This window comes from Capra hircus, chromosome 14, assembly GCF_001704415.2.
Source record: "Capra hircus breed San Clemente chromosome 14, ASM170441v1, whole genome shotgun sequence".
NCBI lineage: Eukaryota > Metazoa > Chordata > Mammalia > Artiodactyla > Bovidae > Capra > Capra hircus.
In genome coordinates this window covers 71,183,488-71,202,654 of record NC_030821.1, presented here as the reverse complement: position 1 = coordinate 71,202,654, position 19,167 = coordinate 71,183,488, and the positions used below count along the sequence as shown (strand labels likewise).

Below are 19,167 nucleotides of genomic sequence, written 5' to 3'. Positions count from 1 at the left end.
GGGACTTAGCACAGCACAAGGACATTTGGTGACTGAGAAAGAATTCAACAAACAGAATGTGTAATGTGTTTAGTGATATGAGTGAATCTTCCTTAAATGAAGGAAGAACTGAACCCACAGCTCAGAAGGCACTGTCTGAAAACTCCCAGGCTGACTGACAGAGGCACAGGTACAATTGTGTGTGTGAGTATGTGTGTGTGTGTTGCACGGGGCTGGTGGGGGAGGTAGTTATAAGTTTGAAACAATTCCAGACATACAAGAACACTTCAGAATGAAAAAGAACTCTTGTTTTAAATATTTTATCACATTTCCTTGATCACATGCTTCTCTATCCATCCATCAATTCACCTTATTTTCTAATATATTTCCAAGTAAGTTACAGATGTCAGTACACTTTACCCAATGCAATTCAGAATGCTTATTCATGAGAGTTCAACCTTTGTGTACATTGCTTTGAAGTAAAATTAACATGCAATGAAATGCTCAGATCTTTAGATACTATTTGTTGAGTTTGGACAAACGCATAAACCTTTAGCAAGATACAGAGTTACAGAGTATTTCCATCACCCTAGAATGTTCCCTCTGATCTTTATCAATCTCTGTCCACCCAAACTGGAGTGGCAGAAGGTGGGGCTCCATGTTCCCTGCGCACAGAGGATGCTCACAGCTAGACCAGGGTGCAGCCAGGCCTCTCTGGACTCAGCGCCCCTGGGGAGGGCTCAGGCCTCAGCCAGTTGCTGCAGCACCGAGAGGGACCCGTACAAGGCAGACAGGGGTTTCTTGGCCTCCAGGTCCCAAGTCCCCTTGGGGTTGTTGGGTGCCACCCTCAGGCCACACTCCTGCAGCAGGCCAAAGGTGACGGCCAACCCCCTCTTCCTGAAGCAAGGCAAGCAGCTTGGGATCCAGGGTGAAGGGAATGTTCCAGAGGTACCGGAAGTTGGGCTCCAGGATGCTCTTCACCTGGAGGAAACAGGGTCAGCTGTTGCAGGCCAGCCTTTGAGGTTGGGAATCAAGACCTTCTATCCTGGGAGCCAGGGCCTCTTAGGGTCATGGGAGAAGGAGAGTGATGGAGTCAAGGAGCCCAGAGCTCTCATCCTATTCTGACCCATGGTCAGGGTGAGCTTGGATATGTTTCTGAAAATTGTTGAGCTTTGGTTCCTCAGCTGCCAAATGGTGATACTAACATTGACCTTGCTAAATAGTGTTATCTGCAGTTCCATGTGTACATGTGTATCTGCAATGTGTGCATGTATGTGCGTACATCTGCACACACATGTTCTTACATATACATACATGTGGAGGAAGACAATTTGCAAACGGCAGCTGTATGAGAGAAGCATGAGCCCCCAAACGTGCATTCCTGCGTGGCTCTTTACAACTGCGGGAACTCTGCTGGGGTTGCCATGGAGATGGAGACCCTCCTGAGGTGGACCCCATGCCCTGGGCCTGCTCCCCAGAGGGAGAGGCAGCCAGGGAGTTCCCAGCAGCCACACAGCTCTGTCCCCAGTGCCAGCAGGATCCTCTGTTTCCTCAGGATCATTCTTATCCCCGGTTCCCTCGCCCTTGTTCCAGGATGCTGGCCCCCGGGGGTTGATTTCTCACCAGCTCCCGCTGCTGGGGCAGGATCCTCTTCTCCATGGACCAGGCCAGCAGCTCATGTTGGATGTCACTCAGCACTGGGGACAAGGGGACATTTGGGGAGAGAGAATAATGAGGAGTCAGTGCTTTTTACCTCACTGTGAACTAGGGGACTCCAAGAGAGGAGAACCCTGAGGCAAAGGAATAAAGCCCGTTAGGCATGAAGGTCAAGTTCCCTCCTGCTCTTGGGATGGTCTCCAGGATGTTCTGTAACACAGTCCAGACTGGAGCCTGGAATCGTCCACACCCAGTGATAGGTTGGATGGACTTGGGCTGGTCTTTCTAGGTCTGGGCTGGTTCTATATCCTATGGTAAATTTATCTCACTGAGCTCTCCTGACCTTGCAGAGATGTATGATGTGAGATGAAGGTCATTAGAAAGATTTTAGAGAGGTGTGTGCATGTGTGCTAAGTCGCTTCAGTCATGTCCAACTCTTTGTGACCCATGGACGGTAGCCCTCCCCTCTCCTCTGTCCATGGGATTCTCCAGACAAGAATACTGGAGGGAGTTGCCATGCCCTCCTCCAGGGGATCTTCCCCACCCAGGGATCGAACCTACATCTCTTATGTCTCCTGCACTGGCGGGCAGGTTCTTTACCACGAGCACCACCTGGGACGCCCTCATTAGAGAGGTGGCAGATGGCATCTAATCCCTTCCTTTTGGGTCTAGAGGCCAAATTTATGATGTTCCCACATTTCCCTCAAGTCCCTCTTACCCAGTAAGGCTTCAAGGAGGTAAATGATATGTTTTGACTCAAGCCACACATTTCTTGAGTCTTCCTGCATCTCACTTAGGAAGCTGCCCGTATGAATCCAAAGGTTCCCATCCAGCTAGAGGAGACCTGTATAAGTAGTTAAGACAACAACAACAATAATAGTAATAGCAATAGGTATTGTGGTACAATTCTGCCAGTATCTTTTGAGTTTACAAGTGATTAGCTCAGGTAGGAGGGGGAGGGCTCTTTACCTCCCCCAGGAGATTCCAAGCAGCTGCAACACGTGGGCTGCACGCCCTGGACCTGGCCACTGTGCTGGGCCAGTGTCTGGGGTCCCCTCCTCAACCCTCCTTCCCTGGGTATCTCAGTTGTCAACCTCCTAAACTTGCCCCTTCAGAGCTCTGATCAGCCTTAGGGAGAGTGGGACTCCCTTCTCACCATGTCTGTGAGGTCCTGCAGAGCCCCTTGCTCCTTGAGCTTGGCCAGGATGGTATGGAAAAGAGCATCTCGAATGTCCCTGGGGAGCTCAGCCACTGCCTCCATTTCCCTGGAAACCTCGTTTTGTAGGGACTTGAAATCTGTCCTCAACATCAACATCAACCAGAAAGTGGGGGACAATTCTTTGATTAGAAGGTTTGTGGTGTGATAAGCTTGGCACCTCCATCCCACTTATCTGCCAACCAAAAGCATTTCTGTGGACGGCGTGTTTGAACTCTGAGGATGGAGCTATCATAATAGGCTAGAAAGGTGGGCGGTCCTAGTGCTGAGAAGGGGCCGGGGGGTAGGGGGTAGGGGGTAGGGTGAGTAGAAGGCTGGGAGGCAAGAAGGAGATTCTGGAAAGAGGTCACATGAAGTGGAAGAAAATTACCAAGTGCTCAGTTCTGGGTCATGTCTAGAACAATGTGGATGCTTGTGATGGCCTTTAGAGATGAGAATCCTAGGTGCTCTGGGCCCAGTTTCCACATGTGTTGAGTGGGATGTTATGTGGATTACATGTGTTTACTAAGTAAAATGTTTGGGGGAGTAGCACCTGGCACGCATAGATTATCCATCTCATCATGTAACTGCCTGTATCATCTGTGACCACAGACACAATCAAGGCATGGTGTTGGGGGTTCTCTGCTTCTCCTAGGAGACTTCAAGTGGCCTCCAGATGGTCTGCTAAGAGGGAGCAGTCCAGTGAGGCAGGAATTTCTGTTTGGCCCATGGCTGTATCCCCACTGCTCAGAATAATGCCTGTTGCGTGAACAGTTTTCAGCAAGGGTTTGTTGTGTCCATGCATCCGTGAGTGAGTGAATGAATGAGTGGGGCTGTACAAAGCCTCAACTGGGAAGTATAGCTCAGTTTTGTAAGTTCATGCACATCACCTTTTGGGTGCTTAGCTTTGCATTTTCCACCCAGGAAGCCCCAGGTTTCTTCTCCATAAATACTGACCTCGGCAAATGGGTTCCTGTATTCTTCCTGGAAAGAGTCACAAGGGATCATCTCCCTTTCTCATCCCCCAGGTTTACTCTGGAGACGTTTTAGAGGGTGGTGCCCTCCTACCTCCTTCCTTTTGTTTAACCTCTTCCTCCCCCCATTCCAGCCCATCCCTCCACCTCCTTGGCCTTCCCAGACCCTTCCCATTCCACAGAAACTAGGGCCAGGCCCCAGGGCAGTGGTGGCAAAGGCAGGGGCCATCTCCAGACGTGTGTTTGCCATTAGGACCCCACCCCAATCCCAGCAAACACACACTCACCAATTGGGAGGATGAGACGTCTTATGGTGCCTAGAAGGGAAATTTAATTCCCCATCCAAGAGTTCGTCTGTGAGGACGCTCGGTTTCTCTGAACTTCTGCCCCTTACTTCCCTGAACCCCCTGCTTTCTGTCCACCCCTTCTCCTTGCCCAGGGCGCCAGAGCCAGTGCCATGGGTAAGGACAGCAAAGGCAAGCACTTGGGACTTGGGTTGTGACGGGAGGCTTCGGGAAGGGATCGGAGCCCACTCTCCTGGCTGTAAGATCACCCACTCACCCATCGCTGATTGCATCGGCCATTTCTCTGGAAAGATAAGCAGAAGGGCTTATTCGCCAAGAGTTAACCTCCCCTCCCCCAAAACACACACACAAACACAAACCCCCATTAGCTGTCTTGGTATTCAAAGGAGAAAAGTGGCTTTCTCTGTGGCCACAAAGGTCTATGGCTTGTGAAAGACAGAAAAGATAGCAGGCTATGGAGGAAGGAGGGTAGTTTTCTTCTGGATCTGCATTGTAGATTAACACCTGGGCTAAACACCTTGCACTGCTCTTATTAGCATCCAGAGAGGGTCAGGGCTCAGCAGGGCCTGGGGGCTTGGCAGAGAACCTGCCCCACTGAGGAACTCATCATCTTCGGAAAAGGCTTTCTGCTTGCCATCCTCTGAGATGGAAAGAATTTCTGGATGGGGAAGAAGGCAGGTCAGGAGAGCCCAGGTTATTCCTGGTGGAGGGGTCCGATCTCAATTTCCTGGCTCTAAAATGACTCACTCACCTAGTGACATCCGCAGCTCCTGCAGTTTCTTGCTGAGGCGCTTTTTCTCCCCTCCTATCTCCTCTCCCTCCTCCTCCCAGCCTCTCTAACTCCTCCCTGTTCCCCCTTATTTCCCACCTCTCAGCTGACACAATGCCTGGACACAGGGAACCTTGGCAAGTACCGCCACCCCCTCCCCCACCCCCAGGACTCTGCTTCAGGATTCAGAAGAGAGAGGTGGCTGTCTGCCGGGCCAAGGGGCCTGTGTCTGGGTCAAGGGCAGGGGAAGAAATGAGGAGGTGGTGGAGGACCTGGCTGGACGAGTCTTTCCTGTAGGACTGAGTGCCTTGTGTGGCTGCTGCCTTGAAACTGAGGTCTAGGTACAGACCCTGCCCAACTCAGGAACTCATCTTCTGGGAAGGTTTTCCGCTTGTCATCATCTGAGATGAGAAGAATGGCTGCAAGGGGAAGAAGCCAGGTCAGGAGAGCCCAGGTTATTCCTGCTGAATCCTTTCACACGCCTGCACCCATAGCCCTCTCCCTTCACCCTCCCGCCTGAAGGGTGCAGTGAGGCCCCGCACGCCCCCTCTTGGTCAGGGCACGACTTGCAGGCAGGGCTGTGATGATCCTCTTTCTCCTGAGTCCCGCTGTCTTCGGTTCCTACCGGCTAACACCTAGAGATCTCTTCAAGAAAATTAGAGATACCAAGGGAACATTTTATGCAAAGATGGGCTCAATAAAGGAGAGAAATGGTAGGGACCTAACAGAAGCAGAAGATATTAAGAAGAGGTGGCAAGAATACACAGAAGAACTGTACAAAAAAGATCTTCATGACCCGGATAATCACGATGGTGTGATCACTCACCTAGAGCCAGACATCCTGGAATATGAAGGCAAGTGGGGCTTAGGAAGCATCACTACGAACAAAGCTAGTGGAGGTGATGGACTTCCAGTTGAGCTATTTCAAATCCTGAAAGATGATGCTGTGAAAGTGCTGCACTCAATATGCCAGCAAATTTGGAAAACTCAGCAGTGGCCACAGGACTGGAAAAGTCAGTTTTCATTCCAATCCCAAAGAAAGGCAATGCCAAAGAATGCTCAAACTACTGCACAATTGCACTCATCTCACATGCTAGTAAAGTAATGCTCAAAATTATCCAAGCCAGGCTTCAGCAATACGTGAACTGTGAACTTCCAGATGTTCAAGCTGGTTTTAGAAAAGGCAGAGGAATCGGAGATCAAATTGCCAATATCCGATGGATCATAGAAAAAGCAAGAGAATTCCAGAATAACAGCTTCTTCTGTTTTATTGACTATGCCAAAGACTTTGACTGTGTGGATCACAATGAACTGTGGAAAATTCTGAAAGAGATGGGAATACCAGACCACCTGACCTGCCTCTTGAGAAATCTGTATGTAGGTCAGGAAGCAACAGTTAGAACTGGACATGGAACAACAAACTGGTTCCAAATAGGAAAAGGAGTACGTCAAGGCTGTATATTGTCACCCTGCTTATTTAACTTCTATGCAGAGTACATCATGAGAAACGCTGGACTGGAGGAAGCACAAGCTGGAATCAAGATTGCCGGGAGAAATATCAATATACCTCAGCTATGCAGATGACACCACCCTTATGGCAGAAAGCGAAGAGGAACTAAAAAGCCTCTTGATGAAGGTGAAAGAGGAGAGTGAAAAAGTTGGCTTAACGCTCAACATTCAGAAAACAAAGATCATAGCATCCGGTCCCATCACTTCATGGGAAATAGATGGGGAAACATTGAAAACAGTGGTTGACTTTATTTTGGGAGGCTCCAAAATCACTGCAGATGGTGATTGCAGCCATGAAATTAAAAGACGCTTACTCCTTGGAAGGAAAGTTATGATCAACCTAGATAGCATATTTAAAAGCAGAGACATTACTTTGCCAACAAATGTCCATCTAGTAAAGACTATGGTTTTTCCAGTGGTCATGTATGGGTGTGAGAGTTGGACTGTGAAGAAAGCTGAGTGCAGAAGAATTGATGCTTTTGAACTGTGGTGTTGGAGAAGACTCTTGAGAGTCCCTTGGACTGCAAGGAGATCCAACCAGTCCATTCTAAAGGAGATCAGCCCTGGGTGTTCATTGGAAGGAATGATGTTGAAGCTGAAACTCCAATCCTTTGGCCACCTGATGTGAAGAGCTGACTCATTTGAGAAAACCCTGATGCTAGGAAAGATTGAAGGCAGGAGGAAAATGGGATGACAGAGGATGAGATGGCTGGATGGCATCACGGACACAATGGATGTGGGTTTGGGTGGACTCTGGGAGTTGGTGATGGACAGGGAGGCCTGGTGTGCTGCAATTCATGGGGTCACAAAGAGTTGGACACGACTGAGCGACTTAACTGAACCGAACACTTAGAAAACATGTTTTTGAAAATGAGGCTCCTTCTCATCCCCTCCTAAATAAATAACACTTTGTCATTTCCCACGCTTGTTAATAACACTACCATCTCCTGATGCCCTCTGCACAGTCTCTGGTCTCTCTCTAAATTAGCCGTGAATCCCATCTTTGTCTCTGCTCTCAGTAGGACTGGCCCTTTTTCTGGAAGCTGAGGTCCTCTGACCCCATGAGACTGGAGAGCTTGATTCTTTTCTACTGCTGTCGACAGGTGGCAACTGATGCCAGCACCCGGCCTTGATGAGAGGCTACAGAGAGGGTGCTATAGGTGTGTGTGTATGTGTGCGTGTGCGAGTATTGAGGGCATCCTCTCCCCTTGGACCTCAGCTGTGTCAGGACGGGGTGTGTGTTTGTGTGTGTTGAGGGCACCTTCTCCCCTTGGACCTCAGCTATGTCGGACAGCGTGTGTGTGTGTGTCAGTGTGCGTGTGTGTGTGTTGAGGGCATCCTCTCCCCTTGGACCTCAACTGTGTCAGGACAGCGTGTGTGTGTGTGTGAGTGTGCGTGTGTGTGTGTTGAGGGCATCCTCTCCCCTTGGACCTCAGCTGTGTCAGGACGGCCTCTAGCTGGATCTCAGCATTTGAGAGAGGGGACACCAAGGACACTGAGCTGTGTTCCCAGTGCTCACCATTCCTCCTGGGTGTGTGGTTGGTGTTTGATGACACTAGTTCACTGATGTGAAGTCAGAACCCAAAGCAAGGGTATGTGTATTGGGGGCTGTGCACTTTGAGGCTAGTGAGGGAAAGACATATTAATAGATAGATTCCTGTGTTCTGTTGTTGGGGTGTCCCTGGTGGCTCAGATGGTAGAGAATCTGCCTGCAATGTGGGAGACCCGGGTTCGATCCCTGGGTTGGGAAGATGCCCTGGAGGAGGAAATGGCCTTACATCTGCAGTTCTGTTTATGATGAGCCACTGTGTTATGAGCTTTACCTGGGCTTACGGGGCTCTGCGGCTCCCCCAGGTGAGCTGCCGAGAGTGGCAGGGCCTTGAATGCATAGACTTGGTCAGGATCGGGGCTGCTCTTTGCCTGGTGCTAAGGACACCCCTCGTTGGGCCCCCTTGTGTCCGTCTCCGCGTGGGACACTGCCTCTGGGTCTCCGTGTGCTCATGGTTCGGTCTTGCGGGCTTGGAGGTGGCTGTGGGAGGCTGAGAAACCGTGCTCCTCCCCTCCCCCAGCAGGGAGGGAAGCCAGGGTGGCCTCTGGGTGGTCTCCCACTCCCCCCACCCCTTTCAGGCCCTGCTTACCTCGGCCATTCTCCCGGAACACCAGCTGCTTCCTCTTATAGGCCATCACGGTGCCCTGGGGCAGAGTCAGCGTCCTTTCTCTCACTTTGAGACCCGACCTGTCTCCTGTGCTCTGGGGAGGGAAGCCAGGCAATACAGTCATGTGTGCATGAGCTTCTAAAAGCTCTCGAGCCGAGGACCCAGCAGCCTCCTGCCCTCCCAACCCCCATCCTGGTCCTGATTTCTGGTTACCCGTTGTTTCTTTTTCTTTGGTCCAGTATTTACCTTCACGTCTCTCAATGTCATGTTGTTATTGCATGTATATGGGCGCCCTGTGGACCAGGCAAGCTGACACACAAAACTAACCGTCACGTGGAGCTATTCCTGTATTCTGGGAGACCCGGACGCCGATTAACATATATCCTCATATGACCTGGATGAGTGGGATGGTGGGGGGCTGGGAGGGAGGCTCATGGGGGAGGGGATATATGTGTACATGGCCAATCCAGTTCACTTACAGCAGAAACTAACACAGCATTGCAAAGCAATTACACACCAGTAAAAAAAAATGTATCATCATAAGCTCTTTGTAGATGCTATTATTTTAATTATTTTGGATCAGGGAGCTGTTCCTCAGAAACACACACAATGTCCTCAGGCAGCCTCATGAGTCACTGGCTCTCCAGAATCAGCTCTGTGCTTTGATCCCCCAGGATGCCTGCTACCCTCGAGTTCCTAAGAGAGAGTCCAGTGTAGACCAAGGCCATGGGGAGCTCTGATGTATTGAAACACAGGCGGTACCAGGCAAAACCGATGCGGCCGTGAATCAGGGTGAGAAGCAAGCTGTTTTAACAGCATCTCAGCTCAGGAGCTGATATTTAGAACCTTGCTGGACCCTGTGAGCAGTTGTGCTATGTGAAAGGATACTGGGTTTTCTCTTATTCTCACAAAGTCAAGTTGCCCAGCCCAAGCAGATGGAAACCCAAAGCTGAACATCAAAATGTCCTTCAGATTGGAGTCATGTTTTATTTATTTCAGGTTTCTTTGGAATCAAATGATGCAGGTGGGATCTGGCCTCTCCCAGGACAAATTAACCGATTTGGGGAAAGCTAGTTCATATTTCAGGCTTTTTTTCCCCCCTTTTTAGTTCCTAAATCTCTTAAATGAGGACACTTACACACAGTATATTGCATAGAAAACACGTTATCACACACACACAATTTCTTTATCTCCGCGAATCCTAGCTGTTATTGCATACATATTTGATATATTAATTTGTCTAAGTCAATTTTGAAAGATTATAATTGGCCATCATGATGAGTTGTGTACATCATATGCGCTTGAATGTATTTAACTCTGAATCTTTAAACTTTCTGCTTCAGGTATCACAGTATTTAGTGTGTTTTAACTGCCACAGTTTTGTTTTGTGTTAATGATTCCTTGGGCTTCTCAGGTGGCTCAGTGATAAAGAACCCGCCTGCAATGCAAGAAACACAAATTCGATCCCTGACTGGATTGGGAAGATCCCCTGGAGAAGGAAATGGTGACCCACTCCAGTATTCTAGCCTGAGAAATCTTATGGACAGAGGAGCCTGGTGGGCTACAGTCAGTCCATAGGTCTCAGAACTGGACGTGAGTTAGCGACTAAACAATAATTCCTTGTTTCCTCTAGCAAACCACACAGGAATATAGTACAGCGACTACACTTTAGTAATTTCAAGGATCTATCATTTGCCCAAAGCAAAATATAATCCCAAATAATTAAATCTATTGCCCATTTTATCACTATGGAATAATCCCATGTACTGAAATACTAAAGGGGGGATGTTAGATGGACTCTCAGGTCAGGGGTCAGGCTTCCTTAGCACATGAGAAGTGGGGAGTAATGACCCCACTCACCCCAGCCCCTGAAAACAGGTCCTAAGAGGGCCCAGGGTCCCTGGGAAGCGACACTGGGCTGGCTGTGCTCTTGGGGTCCTACCCCACTTCAGGACAACACGATACCTTGGCATAAAAACTCCAAGGGACAGAGAATTGGCCCGTGACATTCACACGGCTGCTGTCCTGCAGGACGGTTCTGTTGATCAGTTTCACAGCCTCTGTCACCACATACAGGTTGTCCCCTCTGGTCCTGCACTCCTTCAGAAATGACGGCTCTTGATCCAACACTTTCCTAGCGGACATAAAGGAGGAGGAGGGTCAGAGTGCGAAAGAGATGGCTTCTCAGGTTTCTCCTCTCCTTAGGACCTGAAGTGTGCAGAGCCTGTGTGGAGCCCTAAACGGTGGGAAGGTTCTGGCTTATAGGCTAAGAAGGATGTCTCTGGCATGCATGATGGAGAGGCCCCCTTCTCTTACGGAGGGATGGGTGTGAGTATGCAAGCCACCTTCCTAAGGCTTTCCAAAATTATGTTATTGCTTTTAGAGGGCAGTTTATAGATCTCCAGCTCTAGGGCCTCTGACCAGAAGATCCAGAAGTAGACAAGTCTAGATGGTGGAGAACAGTCCTTAGGAGATCCTGCTGTCACGCCTGGGGACCTCCCCACCCACCCTTGTCCAGAGACATAGTCAGGGTGGGTTGTGGAGCACACAGGTAAAGTATGATGACGCTGGGAGGATTTTGGATGATTTTTTTTCTTGACTAGTATGGGTAGGTGTTTATGGATGGAACACCCTTGGTAGGTGGGTAGGCCTGGCTTGAAGATGTAAGTTTGGGTGGGAGATGCGAGCGGTGTGAAGTCCTGAAGACAAATTTCATCTCCATTTCATTTCTGAGACTCATCTCTGATTCTACTCAAGGCCCCTGCTAGGGGTGGTGCCCCGGATACCGGCCGTGTGGAAGCCTGAGAAACTCCTGGGTTGCTTTTCAGTGGAGGGGGTCACTGAGGATCCAGGGCTGAGCTTTCCAATGGCCCTTGGAGTGCAGTTCAAGCCGCTTATTTTTCAGTTGCTAAGTCATGTCTGACTCTTTGAGATCCCATGATCTACAGCTTGCCAGGCTCTTCTGTACTCCGCTGTCTCCCGAAGTTTGCTCAAATTCTTGTTCATTGAGTCGGTGATGCTCTCTAACCATCTCATCCTCTGCCGCCCCCTTCTCCTTCTGCCTTCAATCTGTCCCAGCATCAGGGTCTTTTCCAATGAGCTAGCTCTTCTCATCAGGTGGTCAAAATATTGGAGCTTCAGCAAGAGTCCTTCTGATGAATATTCAGTTGATTTCCTTTAGGATTGACTGGTTTGATCTTGTAGTCGAAGAGACTCGCAAGAGTCTTCTCTAGCACAACAATTCGAAAGCATCAATTCTTCAGCACTCAGCCTTCTTTATGGTTCGACTCTTACATCCGTATGTGACTACTGGAAAACCATAGCTTTGACTAGATGAACTTTTTTGGTAAAGTGATGTCTCTACTTTTGAATACACTGTCTAGGTTTGTCATCGAATTCCTTCTAAGAAGCAGTCATCTTTTAATTTCATGGCTGCAGTCTCTGTCCTCAGTGATTTTGGAGCCCAGGAAAATCTGTCACTGTTTCCACTTTCCCCCCTTCTTTTTGCCATGAAGTGATAGGATCGGATGCCATGATCTTAGTTTTTTTTTTAATGTTGAATTTCAACTCAATTTCTTCACTCTGCTCTCAAGCTGCTTATCTGGTGTCTAAGGGCTGTGTTATCTGATATCTACTTACTTCCTGAGCCTCATTTTCCATCACCTTCATCTTGGTTGGCTAAGCGGCAGCCTCCCCCCTCCAACATCTTGACAATACCCACCTCTGCCCTGCCTCATTGCCTTTAACCCCTCCTCTGGATCCCTTTCATCCTGCTCTTGCTTGCTTCTTTTATTCTTTAGGTCTGAACTCAACTCAGCCCCTCCGAGACCTAAACAGACTACCCTCCCTCCAGGCATTCTCTGTTGCTTCTTCTTGTCTTACTTTCACAAGACAAGATGTGAGCCCCCATCACAAACTGTGATTACCTTTGTAGCTGAAACACGTTGCAGCCTCCACATCCCATTTATTAAAAATCTAACTGCCTTTTTATATTTAAAGCTTTGATCTCAGACTTACTTATCTTACTTGAAACTAGCTGATACAATTTATTCTAGAAATTTTCTCTTTATTCATCAAGGAGAAAAATGGTTTTTATTCTCTTAGTTCCAGAAACCCAGATATTTTCCTGCAAGACAGTCTTTGCAGATGCTATTTCCAATAAGGGCTGGCAAGACACAGGAAGACAGAAATTGGGCAATGCCCTGTCAAAGTAACTTCTGTTGAGTTTCTAGTTGCTTCCTTAACATGGGCTTCCACATTTGTTACCGTCATAAAAATCTATTTAAACTGGCATCTCAGTTTTTAAAAGGTGTAAAGACTTAAGTTCTTTGTTAAGTTCTTAGAGATTCATTGGCTATCCATCTTTGCCTATATGCATGGAGGTAAATTAAATCACTGTACACTTGCAGAGTTTAATTAAACAGTCTCAGAGTCTTTGTCTCATTTAAATTAATCTTTTATTAATTTATTTTTTATTGATTATTTCCTCACTCCCTGTCCTTTGCCTGTCTACACTAATTAAAAGTGGCTTTCAGTTCAGTTCAGTTCAGTTGCTCAGTCGTGTTCGACTCTTTGCGACCCTGTGAACCGCAGCTTGCCAGGCCTCCCTGTCCATCACCAACTCCCAGAGTTTACTCAAACTCATGTCCATCAAGTCGGTGATGCCATCTAACCATCCCATCCTCTGTCATCTCCTTCTCCTCCTGCCTTCAATCTTTCCCAACATCAGGGTCTTTTCCAATGAGTCAACTCTTTGCATCAGGTGGCCAAAATATTGGAGTTTCAGCTTTAACATCAGTGCTTCCAATGAACACCCAGGACTGATTTCCTCTAGGTTGGACTGGTTGGATCTTCTTGCAATCCAAGGGACTCTCAAGAGTCTTTTCCAATACCACAGTTCAAAAGCATCAATTCTTCAGTGCTCAGTTTTCTTTATAGTCCAACTCTCACATCCATACATGACCACTGGAAAAACCATAGCCTTGACTAGACAGACCTTTGTTGGCAAAGTAACGTCTCTGCTTTTGAATATGCTATCTAGGTTGGACATAACTTTTCTTCCAAGGAGTAAGTGTCTTTTAATTTCATGGCTGCAATCACCATCTGCAGTGATTTTGGAGCCTCCCAAAATAAAGTCAACCACTGTTTCCAGTGTTTCCCATCTATTTGCCATGAAGTAATGGGACCAGATGCCATGATCTTAGTTTTCTGAATGTTGAGCTTTAAGCCAACTTTTTCACTCTCCTCTTTCACCTTCATCAAGAGGCTCTTTAGTTCTTCACTTTCTGTCATAAGGGTGGTGTCACCTGCATATCTGAGGTTATTGATATTTCCCCTGGCAATCTTGATTCCAGCTTGTGCTTCCTCCAGCCCAGCATTTCTTATGATGTACTCTGCATATAAGTTAAATAAACAGGGTGACAATATACAGCCTTGACGTACTCCTTTTCCTATTTGGAACCAGTTTGTTGTTCCATGTCCAGTTCTAACTGTTGCTTCCTGACCTGCATACAGTTTTCTCAAGATAGGGCAAAGATATATATATCTTGTTATTATTCAGTGCCCAGCACGTAATAGCACAGTAATGGGTAACTCCTGTTTTAATAAGTGTGTATAAGATAATGCCCATTAGTTTCATGAGTGAGTGAATGCATGAATATCTAAGTAGAGCACATGATATGGGATGTCATTTTGTTCCTTCTGAACCTCAGCAGCAAGCTCTGCTAGACGCCTCCTTGCCCATGAGGAGAGCCCTTGGGGCTCCCTCACCCGTTCTTCCTCTCCCCTGGCCTCACCTCTTCTGGAGGTCTTCCCAGTTGCATGGTGAGATGGTAACAGACTGAACCTCCAGGGAGCATTCATAGGACTGGTTAGCCTTCCCCGACACACACACTTCTAGCCCAGCGGTCACATCTACCTCAGCTGCCCCCTTCCAGACCATTTTGTCAATGAAGACGAATTTTTCTGTCACTACAGGCACTGGGGATAGAAAAAGATGACCTTAGTTTTAGCCAAGAATTCACTCTGGAATAGCCGGTGTGGGAAATAGAATAACCGAGTCCTCTTTTTATCCTAATCCTCTTAAAAATTTTTTTTGAATTTTTATTTACTTAGCCACTCCCCACGGGATCTTACTTTCCCCATCAGGGATTGAACTCGAGTTCTCTACAGTGGAAGTGCAGAGTCTTACCTCTGGACCACCAGGGAAGTCCCTATCCCATCCCTTTTACTCATGTAAATCTCAGTGGAGAAGCCAGCTGATCAGTTAAAGTCTTAAATGTAAATTACTGCTGCGGACAAACAATACATCTCCCCAGGGGTTGGATAGCGAGGGACTGATGTCCTGATTCCAAGAAGGGATGATGTCACTTGCACGCAGATCCAGGAGAGCCCGAGCACCATCTCTCCAGGCGCTGCGTCAGCCCCATGGGGCAGCACACTGAACGGAAAATGTTTGGGGTTTAGGGCCAGGCAGACCTGATTTGCATTCCAGTTCTACCAGCTCCTAGGTGTGTAGCTGAACAAGGTATTTTGTAAGTTTCAACTTGAAAGTGAAACTGAAGTCGCTCAGTTGTGTCTGACTCTTTGAGACCCCATGGACTATAGCTCCATCCTTGGGATTTTCCATGGCAAGAGTACTGGAATGGGTTGCCATTTCCTTCTCCAGGGGATCTTCCCCACCCAGGGATTGAACCCGGGTCTCCCGCATTGCAGGCAGCTGCCTTTACCGCCTGAGCCATCAGGGAAGTAAGTTTCCATTTATTCTTATGCAAATGGACCTATTAATCCCAACTTCAGAGGCTGCTGTAAGGATTCAGTGTGCTAAAAACGTGCCTGGGTCCAGATAATTAGTTAGATTCTCAAAGAAGCGTGGCTCCTTGCCCTGTGCCTTGAGACAAGGCTGGTTTGGTATCCACCCGTGCAGGTGTCTCAGGGGTTTCTTGGCTGCTCGACTGTGAGGACCCTTGTGTTTCACTCCTTACCTCCCTCACCCCTGGTTGACACTACCTGGGACTGAAGGGCTTGGCTCCAGGATGTCTGTGAGGGTGCAGTCAACTGGGACATCGGGTCGTTCCCAGAACTGAGAGAGGGTCCTCCTCTTCTTCCGCAGTAGCTTCAGCTGACAGAATTTGTTGGCACTCAGCGGGTTTTGGATGGGCCTGAAGTCTTTGTCGCCAAGCTCTTTGACCAAATTCTTGCTAGTACGCCCAAACAGGGAGGGCGTGATGCTAGGAGCGCAGAGGGGAGTACAAAGTTCATTTGGGAGAAAGGGGGCAACCTCTGATAGATCCTTGATGTTTTTCCCCAAAGGAATGGACATGATAAGAGATAACTTTAGGTCTTAAACCAGACACAGAAGGGCAACTACTACAAAATCTTATTTGTAAGTGAATTTTATTTTATTTATTTATTTATTTTTTATTTTTTTTAATTTTTTTTTTGTAAGTGAATTTTAAATAGCTAAACTCATGGAAGAAGCAGAGAGTATGATGGTGTCCAGGGGTTGGGGGGCTGGAAATGGAGTGATATTGGTCAAAATGTTCAAAGTTTCAGTTATACTGGATGAAAAAAACATGGAGATCTAATGTACAGAATGGTGACTATATAGTTAACAGTACTGTATACTTGAAATATGCTGAGGATGTATCTTAAGTGTTCTCGTCACACACACACTAAAGGGAGTATGTGAGGTGGTGAAAGTAGAAGGTATTAGATGCTCAGTTGTGTCCAGCTCTTTGCGACCCCATGGCTTGTAGCCCACCAGGCTCCTCTGTCCATGGAATTCTCCAGGCAAGAGTACTGGAGTGGGTTGCCATTCCCTTCTCCAGGGGATCTTCCCAATCCAGGCACCGAACCTGGGTCTCCTGCATTGCAGGCAGATTCTTTACAGTCTGAGCCACCAGGAAGCCCATGTGCGGTGGTGGATACGTTTATCAACTTTATTTTGGTGACCATTTTACACTGTATGTATGTATATCAAAATATCAAGTTATAAACCTTAAATATATAGAATTTTTGTCATTCATACCTCAATAAATCTGAAAAAAGGATTAAACAGATTTATAAAAAAAGTACAAAAAGGAAGTAAATCCCAGGCAATAATGTAGATGGAGCTCAGAGCCAAGAACTGCCCTGGAGATCCAAGTGTTTGAATTATTGGAGATCCAACCAGTCCATTCTGAAGGAGATCAGCCCTGGGATTTCTTTGAAGGGAATGATGCTGAAGCTGAAACTCCAGTACTTTGGCCACCCCATGCGAAGAGTTGACTCATTGGAAAAGACTTTGATGCTGGGAGGGAATGTGGGCAGGAGGAGAAGGGGACGACAGAGGATGAGATGGCTGGATGGCATCACGGACTCGATGGACGTGAGTCTGAGTGAACTCCGGGAGTCGGTGATGGACAGGGAGGCCTGGCGTGCTGCGATTCATGGGGTCGCAAAGAGTTGGACACGACTGAGCGACTGAACTGAACTGAACTGAACTGAAGTGGTATTACCACTTCCTGGTGTAGGACTTACTTATCACTTACTACTAGTGTAGCAAGGATGCGTGTGCATGCTCAGTTGTGTCTGGCTCTCTGTGACCCCACAGACTACAGCCCGCCAGGCTCCTCTGTCCATGGGATTCTCCAGGCAAGAATACTGGAGTGGGTTGCCATGCCCTCCCCCAGGGGGTCTTCCCGACCCAGAGATCGAACCCAGGTCTCCCAAATTGCAGGAGGATTCTTTACCGTCTGAAAAACCCAAACAAATGCACCTCTGTTCATTTCACAAATCTACCCTGAACATTTCTGTCTCTGGCCAGAGTATAATATCTTCTCTTCTTGTTCATCCCCTGAGTCTCCAAATAGAACTTACCAGATTGTGTATTGTTTTGCCTTGTAGAAAAGATTCCAGTTGAGTAGGGTTGCTTCAGACCTCCTGATGTCAAGCCAAGTTTGACAAACTTCAGAGAGTAGATACACGTGACTCTACTCACTGATTTCTCTCCACCAGTAAGTCTCTGACTCAATTTCCAATGCAAAGTCCTGGAAAAACAAGCATACGATGGGCCCTCTTCTCTTCCAGGAGGCTAGGGCCAGAGCTGAATTCTGGATCATGGAATCTAACCTTCTTAAGTTCTTATCAGCCAAAAGTCTGCAGCGTAGAATCAGGCAGTGCTTGGTTCTATGTTTACTAGGATGTCTTGGAGCAGACTGGACAGAGATATTGGGAAGTGATACTTTTTCCCTGGCACAAAGAGAACTGGCTGAACATCTTTGATTTATGCATGTATTAGTCACTGTGACTGTAATAACACACCTGGCTCACATTTTATCTTAAGGGTGCTGTATGTAAAATGCAATCCTGGATCAGCGAGGAAGGGCCAAGAGTCAGCAATGCTGATTTACTGAAGATATCAGAGGAGGGCGAGGTGAGGTAGGGGCATTGCACAACCCAGGTTAGTTTCTTGAGAATCCTCCATTAGTCATCTTTTGAGAGGTTTTCACGAAGATCTTTCCTCTCAGCCCCTCCTTCCTCCTCCCGACTCACGCCTGTGCCTCTGTCTCTCCCATTCCTGTTTCTCCTCTCCTGGTCAAGGTCTTGCCTGTTTCTGCCATTTCGCTTATTGGTCTCTGCTCTCTCGCACATTCTCTCTTCCCTTTCTTTTCCAGGGCAACCTGAGTTCTCAAAGCCCTCCCTCGCTGAGCTACTCGGTCAGCAAACAGCTGCTACATGCCAGCTACAATTTCTAGTCTCTGGGTCTACATTTTCTTACATACTGTCTGGACTCCAGTGTTAGGGGTACAGAGGTTAGAAAGAAAGAGTGCCTGACTCCAAACACTTACCTTTACTGCGGGGGAGACGGACAATACCCATTTTAAGATTGGTGAAGTAAAGAAGATGGAAATAAGCGTGTCCTGACAAGTGCACTGAGAGCACGTCCGTGGCCAAGGGCGTGTGTGGTTTATGCTGAGTTTGCAGGCCGGCTGCCCTCTGTCTGCCGGGATTCATGGTGCCTCCACCTCGCCCTCTTGCCTCTTCAGCATCTACTTTCCCTTAACGCCCTGTGCTTACCTCACTCCTTTGCCAGGATTGCCCGAACAGTCCCTCTTGGAATTACCTTTCCCGACTCTTTCCAAGTGTCACGTTTAAGAAGCCAGGGTGGGCACTTAGCCAAACTCCTCTTTTTGTCACTGTTGGTTCTGCCTTCACAGCAGGCTGGACCTGACACAGGAGGGAAAGGGCAGGGCACATTTGAAAGAATGACATAGCCACAGGACATGACACGAACCGGTGAGGACCGACTAGGTCCAAGGAGGTGGAAGAGACTGCCGCTAGCCTCAGTATACGCTCCTTGTAGGGGATCAGCAAGCTAAATGACGCACCCACAGGGGCCATGGCAGTTCCAGGTCCGGCCATAAAAGGTCAACCAGTGGGCGGTGGACAATTCCTGGAAATCCCCTGTCTTTCCCTCCAAACAGCTGGACTAATTCTCCTTATTAGCCTACAAAATTACCCACTGACACGAGATGGCCCACACTCTGCGAGTGGAGTGTGCTCCTCCCTTAATCAGTCCACGTCTTACCTGTCATTTGTTTCTCACTGACTACTTCATCAAGAACCTGAGCTTGAGTCCCGA

General features: G+C 47.9%; 1 protein-coding gene across 1 annotated transcript; it reads right to left on the bottom strand.

The window, feature by feature from the left end:
- GSDMC (gasdermin C) lies at nucleotides 274–18,926 on the bottom strand. Its single transcript, XM_018058104.1, is given in 18 exon segments — nucleotides 274–869; nucleotides 871–960; nucleotides 1,603–1,676; nucleotides 2,354–2,468; nucleotides 2,792–2,931; nucleotides 3,788–3,814; nucleotides 4,092–4,121; nucleotides 4,366–4,392; nucleotides 4,705–4,767; nucleotides 4,861–4,892; nucleotides 5,246–5,297; nucleotides 8,526–8,637; nucleotides 10,509–10,677; nucleotides 14,339–14,522; nucleotides 15,552–15,772; nucleotides 17,403–17,515; nucleotides 18,374–18,378; nucleotides 18,914–18,926. Coding segments are annotated over 18 exon segments (1,617 nt in total). The 3' UTR covers nucleotides 274–719.